Raw genomic sequence first — 17,890 nt, 5'->3', positions numbered from 1 at the left:
GCTGGCCGAGGGTTGATCCGTCCAGCTGGGGATAACTACCTGCCTGGCGCCTGTAGTTATCCGGTTAAAACTGGAGCCAGTTTTTAAAAGTAGGATCCATGCCCAAGGTGGGACTCCAACTTACAACCTCAAGATCAAGTCCCATGCTCTAGAGACTGAGACAGCCACCTGCCCCACGGCCCTGATTCCCCCTGATGTAGGGTGAATAAGGACGAATATTTATTAGTTTTGGTACCTGTTAGCAAGATTCAAGTTTGTTTGTTTTTGAGAGGGAGAGAGAGATTTGGGGCAGTGGCAGAGAGAGAATCTTAAGCAGACTCCATGCCCAGTGCAGAGCCCATTTGGGGATCAACAAGGGGCTCCATCTCACAACCCTGAGATCATGACCTGAATTGAAATCAAGAGTCGGATGCTTAACAGACAGAACCACCCAGGTGCCCCAAGATTCAAGTTTCTAAACTCAAGATCTAATACCAGTCCCTTCCTTAGTAACCTTCAGTCCTGTCTGTTCTTAGGAATTGAATGTAGGTATCTTAACCTGCGGTCAAGTGCTCCCCACTCTCAACTTCAGCCTGCTTTCCACTTCCTGACTCCCAGCTCTGATGAGAAGCCCAGGGCCACAGATAGGTAGGTCCCCATCTCTCTGCCTTACTCTTAGGCTTCCCTCCCCAAACCAATCTATGTTTGATCCTTCTTCCATCCTTTTATGTCCCCTCCTAAATCTGACCTCCTGCAAACCTTTCGCAAATTTCTTATGCTTGCTACAGTATCTTTGTTTTACAGTTTTCTTCATTTATTTCCTGACTTCTACTGACTGAGCCACCAAGGATCATTGCTTTGCTCCCTCTGCTTCTGGCCTACTTCCATGTAAAAGCCTAAGGACAGGGGATGTGCTGTTACTAACAAAATTCTCAGCTCAGAGCACCCTGCTTACTTATTGCAATGGCCTAGACCACAATGGGTGCAGTGGTTTTCAGATTGTTTCAAATAACCCTGAGGACACCTCAGGGGCTTCACAATTGATTGATCCAAGTCTTAAAAGGGTTAAGAACTACAAAACACACTTTCAAGTGAGATACAGATCCATTATGGAAGCTGTCAAAAAAAATGTTGGCTGCAAGAAGCAGCTCATTTTTGTACATATAAACACGCCTGGAGGCAGGTGGCAGGGCGGGCTGAGTTCATGCACACACATGTAAAGGAAGGAATGCCAGGCAAGCAAGGTGGAGGGGTCTCCATGCTCCTTGTGCACAAAGCTTTCACATGTCTCACCGTGACGTTGGCTTGTCATTCTTTTCTATTTATGTAAAATTAAGTTTCTGAACCTATTTAAAGTATCTGAAATCCTAAGATCAACTACTATAGAACTGTCACCACTTGCATATGTCTAGCAGAATTACCTTCAAACCAACCAAAATAAAAAAAAAAAAAAAAAAAAAAAAAACAGGTTGCTAGAATGGATTTTAACCCAAGGTTTACATTAAAACAACCTATCCTTTATAACAAGAGTGGTTAGAACATAAATTTACATTAAGAAATTAGAACAGGGGCACCTTGGCAGCTTAGTTGGTTGAGCATCGGACTCTTGATTTTGGCTCAGGTCATGATCTCAGGGTCATGGGATTGAGCTGTCTCCGATTCCGTGCTGGGTGTGGAGTCTGCTTGAGATTCTTTCCCCCCATCCTCTCCCTCTCCTCCTCCTCCCATTCGTGCTCGCTCTCCCTCTCAAATAAATAAAATCTTAAAACCAGGAAATTACAACAAAGTACTCAATTTTATATCTGCTTTACATATTGGGCTTTAGCAAAAATTTCAATCTGGGATTAAAAGCTCTATTTCAAACCACTTAAAAACCATTCTCCTAAGGAAGAAAGTTTTAGGATGAAATGACTTTCTCAAGCAGGAAAAGGGAGTTGGGAGATAAACCATCCAGTAGGGAGTTCTGTGTAAAAATGTTTATTTGTACTAATGTTTAGAATACAGGAACTAAAGAAAGAAAGAAAGACACCTCAACTCCAAAGCGACAGTGAATTAGGGCCTGCCCACACCCAAGGAGAAGGCCACTCCAGGGGGTCCTGGCATGGACTATCTCCCCCACTACTTCATGTCAGTGTCACCAGGCAAAAAACTGAGGAATCAGAGTGTGAAGACCTTAGCAGCTGCTAGCGAGCGTGCAAGGGAAGAAAGGGATGTCTATGTGGCTTCCCTATGACCCAGGAGCCAGTGGCTCCCAATTCAATCAAGGACAGGAGCTGAATGTCCAGGTCCAGGAAGAACAAAAAGGGGATTTCGGAGGTAGGCTTTTTCATCGAGTTAAAAAACAGGCACATTATCCAACGTTTCCCTGTGGCCCCCAAGCTGCTGGCCTGGCCCCTTGACCCTTCCCCTCTCCCCACAAAACCAAAGGGAATAAGGAGGAGGCAGAAATTCCAAGGGCGGGGAATGCTTCGGTCATTAAGAAACCGCCTGTGAGCGAGCCAGGTGAGCACAAGAATTGGGTGAAGCTGCGACTCCCTGTGGGGTGGGGCACAGTGGGTCAGGGCAGAGCAAGGAGAGTGACCAAGAGCATCCTGGCTCAAAGGATTCTGGGTAACAGGAAAAGAGGACTGTAGAGAGCCACTCTGGGGGAAGGAGGCAGAAGCAGCACAGAGGCCTGGGAGGCTCCTTGCAAGTGCTGCCTCAGCTTGCTCAGTTGCTCACTCCCAGATGCTTCTAGCAGAGAGGCCCTGGTCTGGCTTACCTCCAGGGGAAGGAAAAAGCCCTGGGGACCAGCGTGGAGGCGGAGCTGAGAGGAAAGTGAGCTGCTCTCCTACTCCTTCTTGGAGGACACTGTTTGAACCCTGTGATTACCAAGGCCAGGGGCCCAAGGCAGGCAGAGTGAATGCACTTCACGGAGAGCAGTGAGAAGCTGGGCCACGGGATACCTTGGGGCAGTGTGCTGCTCCGTTCTCCCTGAGGGCCTAGGGCCAGAGGCGGTCAAAGCTGCCACCTCAGCTTACTGCTGCCAAAGGCAGATTGGCACGACCACCCGAGGTTCTCTGGACTTGTGAAAGAGGGGGAGGGGAAAGGTGGGTATGAAAAACAAGAGAGGAAGAGAGAAACAGCCCTAGATGTATGGGGGGAGCAGGGGGTGGGGGCGGGCACATCAAGAGGAGTTCTGGTTCTGGTAGATGGAAGCTTTCTCCTTCAACAGGTCCAGACACAAGTGGCAGCTCCAACTCCCTGCAGAGAAGCACAAAGGGGTCAGGATGGGTCCCACACAACCCTAATGTGCTGCCCTTCCACTCCCCACCTCACTTCCAGCAGGATCAGCTACAGGAAGGGTGGGAGATGTTCTGCAGCAGCACAGTTTCATGGTTATCCTGAGCCAGAAGAAACCTCTAGGGCTTCAAAAATTATGAAAAATAATTTTCAGTAGTGATGAGGGAAATAATCATCTGGAGGACTCCTTCCAAATACACTCCTAGGCCCTCTTGAATCAGAATCTCTATGAGGGCCTGGACAGATGGAATTTTTAAAAGCATCTCAGCTTTGGACTTGTGATTACAGAAGAACAACTTTGTTCTCATGGCCCCCAAGGTCAGAATGAAGATTACAAATAGTGGTTTTAGAGAAACCAGTTTTGACTCCACATAAGACAGTTTTCTGGGAAAATCATGGAAAGATGAGAGGGGCCCCTCCACCATCACCAGGTGCTTGAGAAGAGGCCGAGGACCAGTGACAGGAAAAGGGGACGGATGAACTCTGACGACCCAGTGTGTTACGGTCTGCCCCTCAGGAAAACTGGGAAAAATGTCCCTGGCCAGAAAAATAAGCATTTCATAATTTGCTTATGGGTGCATTCTCCCGTGTTTTTTATAGAAACAAAGCTAGCTCTTAATGCCTCAAAATTGTAAGTGCAACTGTACGTATGTTTATGTGGATGCATATGGGGGCAAGAATCCACACTTTTATAAGCTCTTCAGAGATACAGGGCTCTCAAAATGTAAGGAGGTCCTTTCTAACCCAAAGGTCAATACCACAGGGACTGGCAGGCTTCTCTGTAAACAGCCAGCCAGAGTGTTAAATATTTTAGGCTTTGTGAGCCACATATAGTCTTGCTTCAATGTTCTTTTTTTAAATCTCCTTTAAAAATGTAAAAACCATTCTTAGCTTATGAGCTATACACACTAGCTGCAGGCTATAGTTTGCTGACGCCCTGACTTAAGAATCTCGTGGCTTCTAGAGGGCTCTCCCTCAGCTGCCTGCAGCTCTTCACTGGCCTCTGACAGTACTTCAATAGGAAAGCCCTTCTACAGTTCATGGAGAATTTTGTCTGTAAATTGATATTTTATGGTTTAAAAAAAAAATAAAAGAACACACTACTTCTCCCCAAAGTAGATTTATAAACTGGGCATGACAGATGACAATAGCTGTGTGCTCCCCTGCAGCTGCCAAAGGACTCTCAGACTTTGTTCATGCCTCCTTCCCTAGGGGGTTGACAGCAGTTTGACCTATATTACAAGTCAGCTTAACCACACAGTGAGCCACTTTCTCTGGTCTGTAATGCTGGCCCACATCCTTTGTGCACAGTAAAAGCCACTGGGCATTCACATCCTCCTGAGTAAGCTCCTGAATTTCTATAAAGGAGGGGTTGGGGCACAGAGATCTGGCTGGAGGGGGACCTGCAGAGAGACCACCACTTTCTGGTGCCACCACTGGTGTGGCTAAAGAGCTTCCACAAACTTGGAGATTAAGCAAATTGCTGGAAGGGCAGAGTGATCCATTCAGGCTCTAGGTTCAACACCTTTCCAGAGTGGGCAAGGGAAATAGGAAGAAATGGGACACTCAAACCTTTCATGTTCAAAGAGCTGCTACCAAAGCCTCATGTAACTACAAACTGAGTTTCCTGGACTGGTTGAAGGAAGTTAAACCGCTCCTTCTGGTAACTGTTTTCCACTCAACACCAGTCGTCTCAAGGGCTGTTGATTTTCTGCATTTCTAAATGCATCTGGTGATAATGTGCAAACGTTAGACCCTGGAAGTCAAAATACTAGGAAAGCATTCTGAGTGAAGGCAAAGCATCTATTCCCAATTTTGAAAGAACAGATTACTAGTAAGAGAACTCCTTTCCTGTTACTGATAAGATACTTGTTCTGATAAGAGATTAGGGCAACCTACCTTCAGGAGGCTCAGACATGGACGGGGTGAGACAGTACATATGGTAGCCACGGTCACAGTCATCACAGAAAAGCAGCTGGTCCTAGAAAAGGCCAGATGGAAGAGGAAGAGGCAGGTGAGTGACTGGTGGGCTTCAGGTGGCCCACCAGGGGTGGGCAGAGATGGGGGCTTCTGCAGACACTGCTGCTTTCAGGAGGGGTGGGGCAGATGGCAGGGAAGAGCAGATTCAGGAATTTCTGGATAGGAAATTCAGGCTGCCGTCCTTCTCCATCCAGACTGAGTCGCTGTCATTCCACCTGAACTGTACCAGCATCCGAACTCAGCTCATGGCCTCCACTCATCCTTTACATTCTATTTTTCAGAGAGTGAAGTTATCTTTTAAAAATGTTACGACATGGGCAGCCCTGGTGGCTTGGCGGTTTAGCATCGCCTTCAGCCTAGGGCATGACCCTGGAGACCTGGGATCGAGTCCCACCATCAGGCTCCCTGACTGGAGCCTGCTTCTCTCTCTACCTATATCTCTGCCTCTAATAAATAAATAAAGTCTTAAAAAAAAAATAATGTTAAGACAGGGCAGCCCGGGTGGCTCAGTGGTTTAGTGCCGCCTTTGGCCCAGGTGGCTAAGTGATCCTGGAGTCCTAGAATTGAGCCCCACATCAGGCTCCCTGCACGGAGCCTGCTTCTCCCTCTGCCTGTGTCTCTGCCTCTCTCTGTGTCTCTCATGAATAAAATCTTAAAAAAAAAAAAAAAAAAAAAAGTTAAGATAGCACATCACTCTCGATGAAACCCTCAGACCTGGTGATGGCCACCTTCCAATCCCTTCTCCTAGTGTGCTCCCGCTTCAAGGAAGCCCCAGCCAGCCAAACAGCCTTGGTAAACTTGGCCCGTCTGCCTTGAGGCCCCATCCTGGTTGCTTGTCTCCTGGGCATGCTGGGCATGCTGTGGCCGCAAATCTCCTTGGACTGGCTCCTCTGTTTCATCCAAATCTCAACACCAAGACCACCTCCTTGGAAAAGCCAGTCCTGACTATCTACATCAGGTACCAGATGACTGCCCACTGCTGCTGTCCTTCTCTTCACAGCATGCCACAAAACCGTCGCTCCTTTCCTTGCCCACTGCTTGTTCCCCACAAGGAGGTAAATTCCGTGAAGGCAGGGACCTTGTTGGTCTTGTTTAGCACGATGAGCACCTGGAACGGTATCTGACGCCAAGATGGCACACAAGAGGCACTGGCCAAGCAAGTCCTCCCTGGGGTGTGGGGGACAGCACAGAGGGGAGAGAGGGGAGGGGGATGGCAAGGGGACACGCACATCGTTCTCGGAGGTGCCACAGATGTTGCAGCACTTGCACTCGATGCACTGCCAGCGGTAGGTCTTCACGGCCGCCATCATCACTGGGGTGAACTGCAAGCAAGAAGGGTGCCCTAGGGGCGGGAGGGAGAGGGGGTGTCACACAGGCAGCTGGGGCACGCAGAGGGCTCCCGGGCAGGCCCTGGGCCCCAGACTGGAGGTACCTGAGCGGCCGCAGTCGGAGCAGGACACCAGCTCCTCAGGCTGCCCCGTCTTCTTATTGATCTTGGAGTCCCCAAGGCAGAAGTCACAGTAGTTGTTGGGCAGGGCCAGTCCATCAGGACCCTTCTTGGCTACAGAGAGGAAGAAAGTTCTGACGAGGCTCACGGGGGCCTCTAGGCACCCAGTGGCCCTACAGGAAAGGCTTTTCAGGAGCAGATGATTCCTGCTTGACTTGTCAGCTTACATTTCTGCTCCTCCGACCTCTGGGAAACTGGGGTGGGTGGCTGCGAGTCTTCCTTGTCCTCACCCTCCTCCTCAGCCAAGTGGGAGTGGGCATAGTGGTAACTGAGGCCTGGCCGGTTCTTGTAACGTTTTCCACAAACTGAGTAGGGAGAAGATGACAGAGAAAGGTGTCAGGATCCAAGAGTGCCATGTCCCCGCCATCCCCCGCCGCCCCCCCACCCCCGCAAGCTGTGGGGCTCCACCTGAGGCAGAGGCAACCACCCTGCCCCCCTTGGCTCTGTCTGCGACAGGCCTTCAGTGACAGCCACCTGTCCTTGGGTAGGAACATCAGGCCCTGGGGCTCTCCAGTTGCCATGGCTCTTCTCTGTTACACCCCAGCCCATGGTCCCCTCTGCTCTTCCACACTGGCTGTCTGGGAGGCTGAACCCTGGCCCTGATACCATTTCCCCTAAGAATAGTCTGGGGAGCTCTGGGTCAGGAAGGGAAGGGAATTTCTATAATTTTGCAATATGGCAGGAAGGAAAAAAGATAAGGAAGCGACTCCAAACTTTTTTTTTTTTACCTCTCAGTAAACATGGGAAGCTCAAGCTACTCATTGTATCCCACAGAGCTCATCTCTGCCCAATGAGGATAAAGGAGTAGGGAGTGGATCATTGGGGGGGGGGGTGAGGGGGTGTCAATAAGTGGCTAGGGTATCTGGCCCTCAAGGCAATTCAAAGACACTCCCACATTAGCGCCTGGCCCAACCCACCCGCAACCCCTTCAACCAGCAAGGAAAGCAGAACCCCACGAGGCATCTTGTACTCTTAAGCAGTGGTATCAAGAAGAGCAAGGGACCAGCAGGAAGGAATGGGGAGAGGATAGGAGGAGGTGAAGGGATGGTGAAAAACATGAGCTGATCACCAAGTGTCTGTTCTAGGAGGGGAAGCAGAGGGATCTGTTTGTAGCAGGGCCCTTAGAATGCTTTTGAAGCCACCACATGCAGCGGGGCCAAGCAGCCCTAGGAGCAAGTCTGTGGGAGACAAGCAGTGGTAAAGGCAGCTTCCAGGACCATGAGGAGTGGAGTACAACAGAAAGCCCATCGCTCCTACCCCCATGCCATTCCAGAGATTTTTATACTAGCATCACAGGAGATGAGAAAGGTGGGAGAATCAAGGGAGGAGGGAAAAGGGATAGGAAAACCAAAAGTCTGAAAAGTTGAGAGAGCTACCTCTCTGGGGCGCTTTCGAGGTATGCTTTTGTTTGAAACTATCTGAAAGACAGAAAGAAAAGTCATGAGAAGAAGGCCTTGATACACTTGAGACAGGAGCAGCAGCAGCAGGAAAGCGGAGCAAACGAGAGAGAAACCAGCGGCGATGGCACTCCCAAGGGTGGAGTCAGAGAAAAGGGGGAGAGCAGACGTTGAAAAACTCGGTGCTGGACTCTGGGGGCCCTGGCTTGACTGGGGCCAGCAGACCTGTACGTGGTCTACCAAAGGGCCAATTCTGCCTGCTGTGTGTGCCCCCGGCCCCAGTACCCCACCCCAGGGGGGGGAAGCAGAAACCTCTCCCAGAGCATGCAGGTCCCACCCGTTGGGTAGCAGAGGCTGGAGCCTCCCAAGGGTCTCAGAGGGAACTGGTCAGCAGGCAGGAGAAAGCATTCAGGCTTTTTGCAACCACTCTGAGCAAGAATACAACCCTCCCTCCTCTCATATCCTGAGCAGGGGCTGGGTCCAAGGCAGGGGCTACCCACCCACTCATGAGGCACTCACTGTCACAGGCATAAGGCTTGTCTCGATCCTCCAGGATGGAAGCATCCAGCTTCTTACGGGCACTGCCCACACCTTTACCCTGTGAAAAGAAAACACAAAGATGCCCTTATAAAGTCACCTAGGCCCAAGAAGTTAAACTCTCCCGGAAGTGGCTGCTAATTTCACTCAAGAGGAAAAATGGCAATAAGCAAGAGCACAGTGGCTCTGCAGTCTCCCTTATAGGCAGCACCTTGACTCCTCACCTTGGACTTCCCTTTGCCCCGACGCTTGGGAGTGTCTTCTTCATAATCCTCGTCATCCAGGTCGTCCAGGAAGTCATCTGGTTCTAGGATCCGCTGAGCAGACAGGAGCATTAGGATGGGCAGATGCAATGTAGTACATCCAAAAGCTCCCCCACCGAGGGGCCTGGCCAGCTCACCCAGAACCTCTTCCCTGAGCTGGCCCCTCCACTCTGGCCTTGTTCCTTACCACTGTCCTTCAACTCCCTAGACTCCCATTTCTTCTCCCTTCAATGCTTTGGGCTTTCCTTCCTTTGTGCCTCTCTCCCTGCTGTTCCCCTGGGATGCCTTCCCCACCATCTCCAAGGGGCCGAATCAAACGCCGTATTTTCATAAAGTCTTCCCTGGCACCCCAAGTAGTCATGCCCTCTCCTGCTTCTGATCTGCTGTCCTAGGAGCACACTCCCAGTGGTTTCCTTCTGACATCTCACTTCTTAGATTAATTTTTAAAGTTTATTTATTTTTAGTAATCTCTATACCCAATGTGGGACTTAAACTCATGACCCTGAGATCAAGAGTCGTGTGCTCCACTGACTGAGCCAGCCAGGTGCCCTTACTTCTCAGATTTAAATTAGAGCTCTGAGGATGCCTGGGTGGCTCAGTGGTTGAGCGTCTGCCTTCCGCTCACAGCATGATCCTGGGGTCCAGGATCGAGTCCCACATCGGGCTCCTTACAGGAAGCCCGCTTCTCCCTCTATCTGTGTTTCTCATGAATAAATAAATAAAGTATTTAATAAAATAAAATAAATTAGAGCTCTGTTGCTTTTTTGTGTGGTGTTACAGGAGGTCTTTTTTTTTTTTTTTAAGATTTTATTTATTTATTTACTCATGAAAGACAGAGAGAGAGAGGCAGAGACACAGACAGAGGGAGAAGCAGGCTCCATGCAGGGAGCCCGATGTGGTACTCGATCCTAGGACTCCAGAATCATGCCCTGGGCCATAGGCAGGCGCTAAACCGCTGAGCCACCCAGGGTCCCCCCGCCCTTTTTTTTTTTAACTGTTTTGCTTTAGTTTCCCCGTATGTGAAACAGGGGCCATAATACCTACTTCACAAGGACAAGGTTGTAGAGACTAGAGAATATGATGGAAAAGCACTTAGTGCAGTGCCTATCATATTTTTAGCTCTTGTTATTTTTGTGTATAGTTTTATCTTCCCTGTTGGTAGGGACCCGGTCTGCTTCACCCATGTAATCCCAGGCACCAAAAAACATCTGTGACAAAAGAAGATGAATGAGGGAGAGTCTCCACTTAGAAGGAAAGGAATAGGAAAAACTGGATGCTAATTGTGAAGCCAGTCAGTATCCAGTGCTAATTAGAGATTGAGCAGGAACAGAACCCCAGGGGCCTGCCACCTGGCCCAAAGCTTTTGCATCCATTCTGATTACTGACTGGGTGACCTCTGATGAAGAGGAGGCTGGTTTCCATCAAAGCTCCCTTAGCCACAGCATTCATCTTGTACCTTCCGTGCTCGACTGTTGGTCACAGGAAACTCGCCCAGGCTGTCATCATCCACTCGGGGATCTGGGGCACCTCGCTTCTCCAGGGGGTCGGTGCGCAATAGAGCTTCTAAACTACTGCCGTCTTGAGAGATCAGCCCCTCTTTCTTCAGGGTCTGGTCTGTGTCTGTAGGCAAGATCAGGATGAGGCGAGACTCAGAAGGGCTGAAAGCAGACCGCTCTGGGTCTACACAGTGCTAGGCCAGCCATGGGCCAGTAACTGTCTTTTGGTCTCTGATTGCCCAGGAACGAAGACACCCCAATACACTCAATACACTCGGCATTGCAACTTACCTGTTTACCTGTCTCCTCTATTAGACTGAGTTCTTTTTTTTTTTTTTTTTTTTTTTTTAGACTGAGTTCTTTAAAGGAAGGAATGACATCTCATTCATTTTAGCATCTTCGGCATCTAGCATTGGGCCTGGTACAGAACAGGTGAATAACAGGCCTCTTACATGCAGCAGGTCCTACCCCTGCTCAAGGAGGGGCGTGCTTTACCTGGTTTAATAGACGGGAAAGAAAGTCTTGGATCCTCAGGAGGGTGGGCTCGCCGCTTTTTCCGCCAGCGCCGAGCAGGGTAGGAGTATAGCTGCCCAGAGGCCAATCCTGTGGAAATACAGAAAAGAGAGAAAAGTCAAGCTCTAATCGAGTCCTAGGTAATAATATCAAACACTTTCTAGGGGAGTAGCACTCTCTCCCCATCCCCTCCTGCCCACCATGTTCTAGAGTGAGGGAGGAATATGGTCAGTGAAGGCCTGAGGGTAGGAGGGACAGTTTATGGAAAAGAAAAACAGATGTAAGCTCAGGGGCCTTGGTTAACACATAGCTCCCCAGAAGCCCAACGACAGCTTTAGTAGGGTAGCCCTGCAGAAAACAAAGATGCTGTTATGAACCTGTCTGCTTCATCCTCCCTGGGATTGTAATCAAGGCAAGACCGTATTCACTCATGGGTGGAATGCAGTAAGGAAAACCGTCTCAGCTGACTAATCACTTAAGATAAAGAAGCTTCTTCCTTCCTTGTGCTCCTGAGCCTGAACCCTCACCTGGACCCCGGTGCCGCTTTTCCATCCAGATATAACAGTTGCTCTGGGCTACTCCAGTCTGTGAGTCCAAGAAAGGAAGGCGCACACTGCGCTCAGCACAGAGGCGGGCATTATAATTGTGGCACTGCTCCATGGCATCTTTGTAGTACTGCTCCCCAAGGCTGCAGGAGAGACAAACATCAGGTGTGTGTATGTTGGGGCAGGGTGGAGCACAGGGTGCTGAGCTACCCCTTTCCCTTGCCATCTGCTTCTTTGGAAGGCTCAAGGGACCGGGAGACTGTGGCTTTGGTCCTATTTGCCTCCATTTCTGCCTCATGGGACACTGTGCTCCTTTACTAAGTCATTATGAGGAAAGGAACTTTATAAATAAATTACCTTCAGGAACATGATCTCTCATGTGTCTACTCAAACTTAAGCCTAACCCACAAAGAGGGAGAGAGAAACTAATGTTCATTCTGTGCCTCTTGAGTCCAGCCCTGTGCTAGTCAAGATGCTGTTTCTCTGAACCCTCATGACTCTAAGAAGCAGAGGTTAGTTTTATCACAAATGAGTAAGAGTTCAAGTTCTGGGGGTGGGGATGGTGGGGCTTTCTAAAATATATTTAACAAACTATAGCACATCTTTACACAATGAAATTGTTTAGCCATTAAAAAAAGAAGGAAGCTCTTCATGTGCAGACATAAAACAATTTCCAAGGTGACTAGGGGAAAAAAAGGAAGGTACAAGGCTGAGAAGTGTATTAGGATGCTACCATTTATGTAACGAGAGGCGAAAAGAAACTGTAGGCCTCTAGAAAGGAAGACGGGGCGACTGGGGGGAATTTTTCCTATATGCTATTTTATGTCTTTTGAATTTTAAACTAGGTACAGGTTTCTCCTACTACCTGACATATTTACTTATCTGACATATTTACTTTATGTCACTTCGCTTTTACAAAAGACCTACATTAGTATCTGTTTTCACTAACCAAAAGATCCAGAGAGGATTTTCACTTTTATTTTTTTAAAAGGTTTTTATTTATTTATTCATGAGAAACAGAGGGAGAGAGAGGCAGAGACAGGCAGAGGGAGAAGCAGGCTCCACGCAGGGAGCCTGATGCGGGACTTGATCCCGGGGTCTCCAGGATCACGCCCTGGGGTGAAGGTGGTGCTAAACCCCTGAGCCACTGAGGCTGCCCGATTGTCACTTTTAAGAAGTGGTAATTGCTTCTTTGCTTTATGCCATGTTGGCTTATAAACAGTTTCATATGAACACTCTACTTGTTTGGAAGTGGGGGGAAACTTGTATTTAGCCAACTAATTAATTCTATATGCTAAATTAAAAAAATTCTTTTCTATATGCTAATTTTATTTTATTTTATTTTATTTTTAATTTTTTTTTATTTATTTATGATAGGCACACAGTGAGAGAGAGAGGCAGAGACACAGGCAGAGGGAGAAGCAGGCTCCATGCACTGGGAGCCCGACGTGGGATTCGACCCCGGGTCTCCAGGATCGCGCCCTGGGCCAAAGGCAGGCGCCAAACCGCTGCGCCACCCAGGGATCCCTATATGCTAATTTTAAAGTCAATGGAAAACATCTGAAAATACCTGAACTTCCTTGAAGCCTACTTTTTCACTGAGTACTATCAGAGTGATGTAAACCCTGTTTGCTCAGAGAGGCCCATCCTAGGCCCTTTTCCATTCTCACACTATCAAATTATTTTTTTTTAAGATTTTTATTTATTTATTTGACACACCCACACACACCCACAAGAGAACACAAGCAGGGCGAGTGGCAGGGAGCAGGGAGCCCGACTCAGGGCTCCAACCCAGGACCCTGGGATCATGATCTGGGCTAAAGGCAGATGCTTAACCAACTGAGCCACCCAAGCGCCCCTCACACCATCAAATTATATAGGAAAGAACCTTCTTATACTCAAAAGACTCAGTTTGAAATCTAAATCAAGGGCAAACCTTTAAGTGCTTCAAAAAGCTGGAAAACTACACAGTGCCAGGAGTTAACCTGGTTCTACGAAGCATGTATATAGAAGCAATCTCATCTTCCAAGGTTTTTTTTTTTTTTTTTTTTTTTTTTAATTTATGATAGGCACACAGTAAGAGAGAGAGGCAGAGACATAGGCAGAGGAGAAGCAGACTCCATGCACCGGGAGGCTGACGTGGGATTCGATCCCGGGTCTCCAGGATCGCGCCCTGGGCCAAAGGCAGGCGCCAAACGCTGCGCCACCCAGGGATCCCTCATCCTCAGGGTTTAACAAGCATGTTAATATTGGAACTTTAACTACAGTGATTCGTATTTACATATACAATCAATCTTAAATAAACTGAGGGCAGAGGTGGTTTCTTACCCATAGTTTCCCCAGCACCCATGAAGGTGTCTGGGACATTTGACTTGGGAGTAAAAAGACCTTGCATGGCCGCAAGTCACACAAACGTGGACATTTAGTCAGCCCACATGCAGCTCAAGTTCCTCTGCTAGACTAGATAAGCTCTAACATATTCTACATGAGGGAGACCCCTAGCATGAGAAGCTGGGCAGAGTGAGTCTCTGTTGCTTATGTCCGTAATTCAAGATACACCGACAAACCATGCTCTGGAATCTGAGGGGGGCTTCCCAGAGCAGTCACAATATAGTACTTAGGCACAGCTTAGTATGTTCCCAAGCAACTGAAAAAGACATACATCACACACAAGGCGATGCCTGGCTTGATTCAATGAGCAGTAATGCCTGTAATTTGAGGTAAGCATGAATTTTGTGTTGGAGAGTGAAGAGAAGGGAACAGGCTCACATTAGCTGGCCTTTAGGAGGCAGCCATGTCCTCACCACACAGAGGAAAATTGGATAAACAGGCCGAGTGCAGCAGCTCCTTTGTTTCTGCTGATGGGAATGGATACTGACACTGGAAGTCAAATGGAAGGACGGAGAGACAGGCTGAGGGCTGCAAAGTCACAGCATGGAGGCCAGAATTGGTTTTTTTGGGGAACAATGAGAGATGTTCTATCAAAGCACTTGTGAGTTAAGTGGGATTTCAGAAGGTGGTTCAAACTGTCTTGTGAGTAAGAGAACTGGGAATGAAATGCCTAAGTTGGGGGGGGGAGAGAGAATCTGATGAGGAGAAACTAAGAGAGAGTGAGAGAATTTATAAATAAGAAAATTCTCTCAGAACAAGATGCAAGCCAGAGAAGATGAGCTAGTAGTGCTGACCTCAATGTATAACCTCAGCTGTTCAAAAAACAAGCATACCACGATCAAGAGAAGCTCCAGAAAAGTATCTCTCTCCTGGGTGAGAATAGTACAGGAAGACTGGAAACCCCTTCTCAAAGGGCAAGTTTTGTAAGGAAATGTATTAATTGCGGTCCATAGTCCTCTGCAGCTAGAACTGAGGAGAAAGTTGGTTTCTCGTTACTAGTACTCAGGAACTAGTGGCTGGTGCCCCTCACAATCTCTGTAGTCCCTTTAATAGAAGTAAGTCATGCTCTGTTGAAATGGGCAACTCCTCCCTTCTAGTACTACATGAAAGGGTTGACAACTCTATTCCCCTGAAGAAAGTCTTCCAACATAAAGTCCCATTACCCGTGAACTCGCAAAACCTAGGCAAGTCTTACATTCCCCCAGTACAGTAAATTTCCAAGGTAGGAGCTCTGATTCTTTTCTGGGAAGCATGAAAACTGTGTAAAACCTCCCTTTACAATGGGATTGGGGTGGAGGGTAATCAACAAAGAGAAACGCAGGGAAACAAAGAACAGGAGTCAGGAAGGATAACTATATAAATGGTAGATCAACAGCGACATTTCTAAATTGAGGGAAATGTCAGCCTGAAGAAAGAGCTGGGGGAAACTGGAGTGGGCAGATCAGAGAGAAAGATAATAGTGTTGGGAGGAGGGGTAGCTGAAGAGGCCGCAGGATGGAGCTGAAAGCAAGTTAAAAAAAAAAAAAAAACCCACAAGAGGAGAAGAAGGCACTTAGCTTAATGGAAGTGGGAATGCATTCTCAAAGAAAAGGCTCCAGGCGGGGAGGGGTGGGGGTGGGGGGATGTGGGCAAAGCAACGTACTCTCTATAAAGACTCTTGGGAAGAGTGGGGGCTCAGCCCACCACAAAGGCAGCTGAGAAGCTGAGTCCCTCAGAATAGTTCCAAATCTTTACCTTGTCATCCAGTCAAAATCCACAAGCCCTGCCTGGACAACTAGTCACCTCTCAATTTTCCCACCTCTGCACCAAGCCCAATTCACCCATTAAACAGAGTTTGCTCTATTCGTCCACCAGGTAGGAACCCATTTCGATCTTCCTCAGGGAGGAGGCTGGGTTAAATCAAGTCCCAAAGCATTTTTAACTCACGGCCAACAGACCACACTCCATTTCCCCAACAACCATGAACTTTAACTTTGCTCGCAGCCTGCCCAGCAGCAGAGGACTGACTGCACAGCGCGCAGCACGCCGACCTAGATGCCCCTCTAGGCTGCAGAGGCGTCCTGGACCGCTTCCGTCCACTTCCCGTTTTTCGGTGGCTGGACTGGCCGGCGCAAAGGCCCTCAAGTTCTTTCCTTGCTGCATCCGCACCTCAACAAATTCTTCCCAATAATGTTTTTGGTCTCGGGTATCAGATACTCAAGACCCCCACCCCCCACCCCCGAACGTCACAGGGCTGTTAAAACAGCCCCGCCATGCTTAACCACGCAAGGGCTGCTGAGCCTGTTGCTCCAGGGACTGCTGCGGGCAGCGGGGCGGGAAGGGGGGGCGCCTGGCTTCGCGGGGACGCGGGTGGGTCCCGGGGCCGCCCTCGGCCCGGCCCGGCCCCGGCCCCTCCGCACCGAGGCGTCTGGTCTCGGGAGCGCACTCAGACCGTGTTTCTCGTCTGCAACGTGGGCGCCATACTCAGGACACCGCGAGCCCGAAGGAGCGCTCAGCCCGCACAGCCCCGCAGGGAGGCTGCCCGTAAGGGGCTCCCGTGTGCCCCCCTCAGGGCCTCCACAAGTTTCCAAAGAAGCGCAACGTCTTCCTGTGAGTCTCCTGTTGCCCTCCCTACTAGGAGTCGCAACGAGGCTTTCTCGGGCACGTCCTTCCCTCCGCCTAGTCCCCTGCCGCGCCGCCCCCTACTCCCAGGCCCATTACAAGACCTCCTGGCCTAGGAGAGAAAGAAACCACTACTCACAGCTTCACTACATTTTCTACCACAGCCGCCATCTTCCCTGCTCCTCTCCCTCAGGCCGGGAGGCCCGGAGCCCTCAGCGCGCAGGCGCAGGGACCGCACCGGGGAACCGGTTTCCTCGTTCCTCTGCGCAGGCGCCGCCCGAGCACGCGCGCCCGAGAGCAGCTTCGTGACTGTCCACAGGGGCGGGGGAGCCCAGGGAGCCCAACGCGCAGGCGCGACGGGCACGGGGGCGGGGGGCGGGGAGCCCGGGGTCTTCCACCGTGAGGACCGGACCGGGGAGGGAGCGTCTGGGCTGGTACAGAAAGGAGAGGATTGATGAAATGATGACATGAAGCTGGTGAAAACTGGAGGCCCAGAGTTAGGCTAGATGGAGCCTATGCGTACTGCTGCCTCACCGACCTTTAACCTTGTGGTTAACCCTTTGTCCTCACTCACGGGCGCGGGGAGGGGGCTGTTGGTGGACAGCAGAAGACGGTGCACCATCCGCTTGGGCCTCCAGTCGTGTGCCCGTTCAGGGAGAGGAAGATTAACGTCCCGAACTGAGCAGTTCTTTGGCATGAGTATTGGAGTCTTGGCAAAAATTGCCTCCCCTTCCTCCCACAAAACCCTGCCACCAACTTCAGTGCTACCCACCTCCCTTGCTTCCTACTTCTGTCCCTCCAATTAGGCTCTAAGAACTTCCCTCCTGCAATTATCCCTGAATCTTTCGTACCATTCATTTCTCCTTCACCGTTGAATCGCAAATTCGTGTACGAACATGGCTTAACATCTTTAAAAATCAGAGCCCCTGTAAAAATCAAAAAAAATAAAAATAATAAAATAAAATAAAATAAAAATCAGAGCCCTGGGCAGCCCCGGTGGCTCAGCGGTTTAGCGCTGCCTTCAGCCCAGGGCCTGATCCTGGAGACCCGGGGTTGAGTCCCACGTCAGGCACCCTGCATGGAGCCTGCTTCTCCGGCCTGTGTCTCTGCCTCTCTCTCCCTCCCTCTCTCTGTGTCTCTCATGAATAAATAAATAATAAATAAATGATACAACAAAAATTACAAATTTAAAAAATAAAAATCAGAGAGCCCTTCCTGCAGCCCATGGTGGCCTTGGATTATCGTCCCATTTTTTCCATCCTTTCAAGGCAAAGTTTCTGTTTATACTCCGTATCTCTACTGACTTATTTCCAAGGCCCCTTCTGCCCAGTTTAAATTTTTTTTTTAATTTTTTATTTATTTATGATAGTCACAGAGAGAGAGAGAGAGAGAGGCAGAG

General features: G+C 49.3%; 1 protein-coding gene across 2 annotated transcripts; it reads right to left on the bottom strand.

Moving 5' to 3' along the window:
• Positions 1 to 1,940: 1,940 nt before the first annotated feature.
• Positions 1,941 to 16,788, bottom strand: DPF2 (double PHD fingers 2). 2 transcript variants are annotated; one of them, XM_077862373.1, is made up of 12 exons: positions 16,631 to 16,788; positions 11,482 to 11,642; positions 10,937 to 11,044; positions 10,402 to 10,565; positions 8,907 to 8,999; positions 8,665 to 8,743; positions 8,125 to 8,166; positions 6,916 to 7,053; positions 6,674 to 6,802; positions 6,471 to 6,583; positions 5,161 to 5,242; positions 1,941 to 3,222 (listed from the first exon to the last, which is right to left on the bottom strand). In XM_077862373.1, exons 1-12 carry the CDS (start codon positions 16,660 to 16,662, stop codon positions 3,146 to 3,148), a joined length of 1,218 nt encoding a protein of 405 aa, XP_077718499.1. In that variant the 5' UTR covers positions 16,663 to 16,788; the 3' UTR covers positions 1,941 to 3,145. The 2 variants fall into 2 exon arrangements, with proteins under 2 accessions (XP_077718499.1, XP_077718500.1); XM_077862374.1 differs by lacking the exon at positions 8,125 to 8,166.
• Positions 16,789 to 17,890: the final 1,102 nt, after the last annotated feature.

Source organism: Canis aureus, chromosome 21 (genome assembly GCF_053574225.1).
Source record: "Canis aureus isolate CA01 chromosome 21, VMU_Caureus_v.1.0, whole genome shotgun sequence".
Classification (NCBI taxonomy): domain Eukaryota; kingdom Metazoa; phylum Chordata; class Mammalia; order Carnivora; family Canidae; genus Canis; species Canis aureus.
Note: the sequence above shows the minus strand (reverse complement) of the source record. Positions and strands in the feature narration are given on the sequence as shown.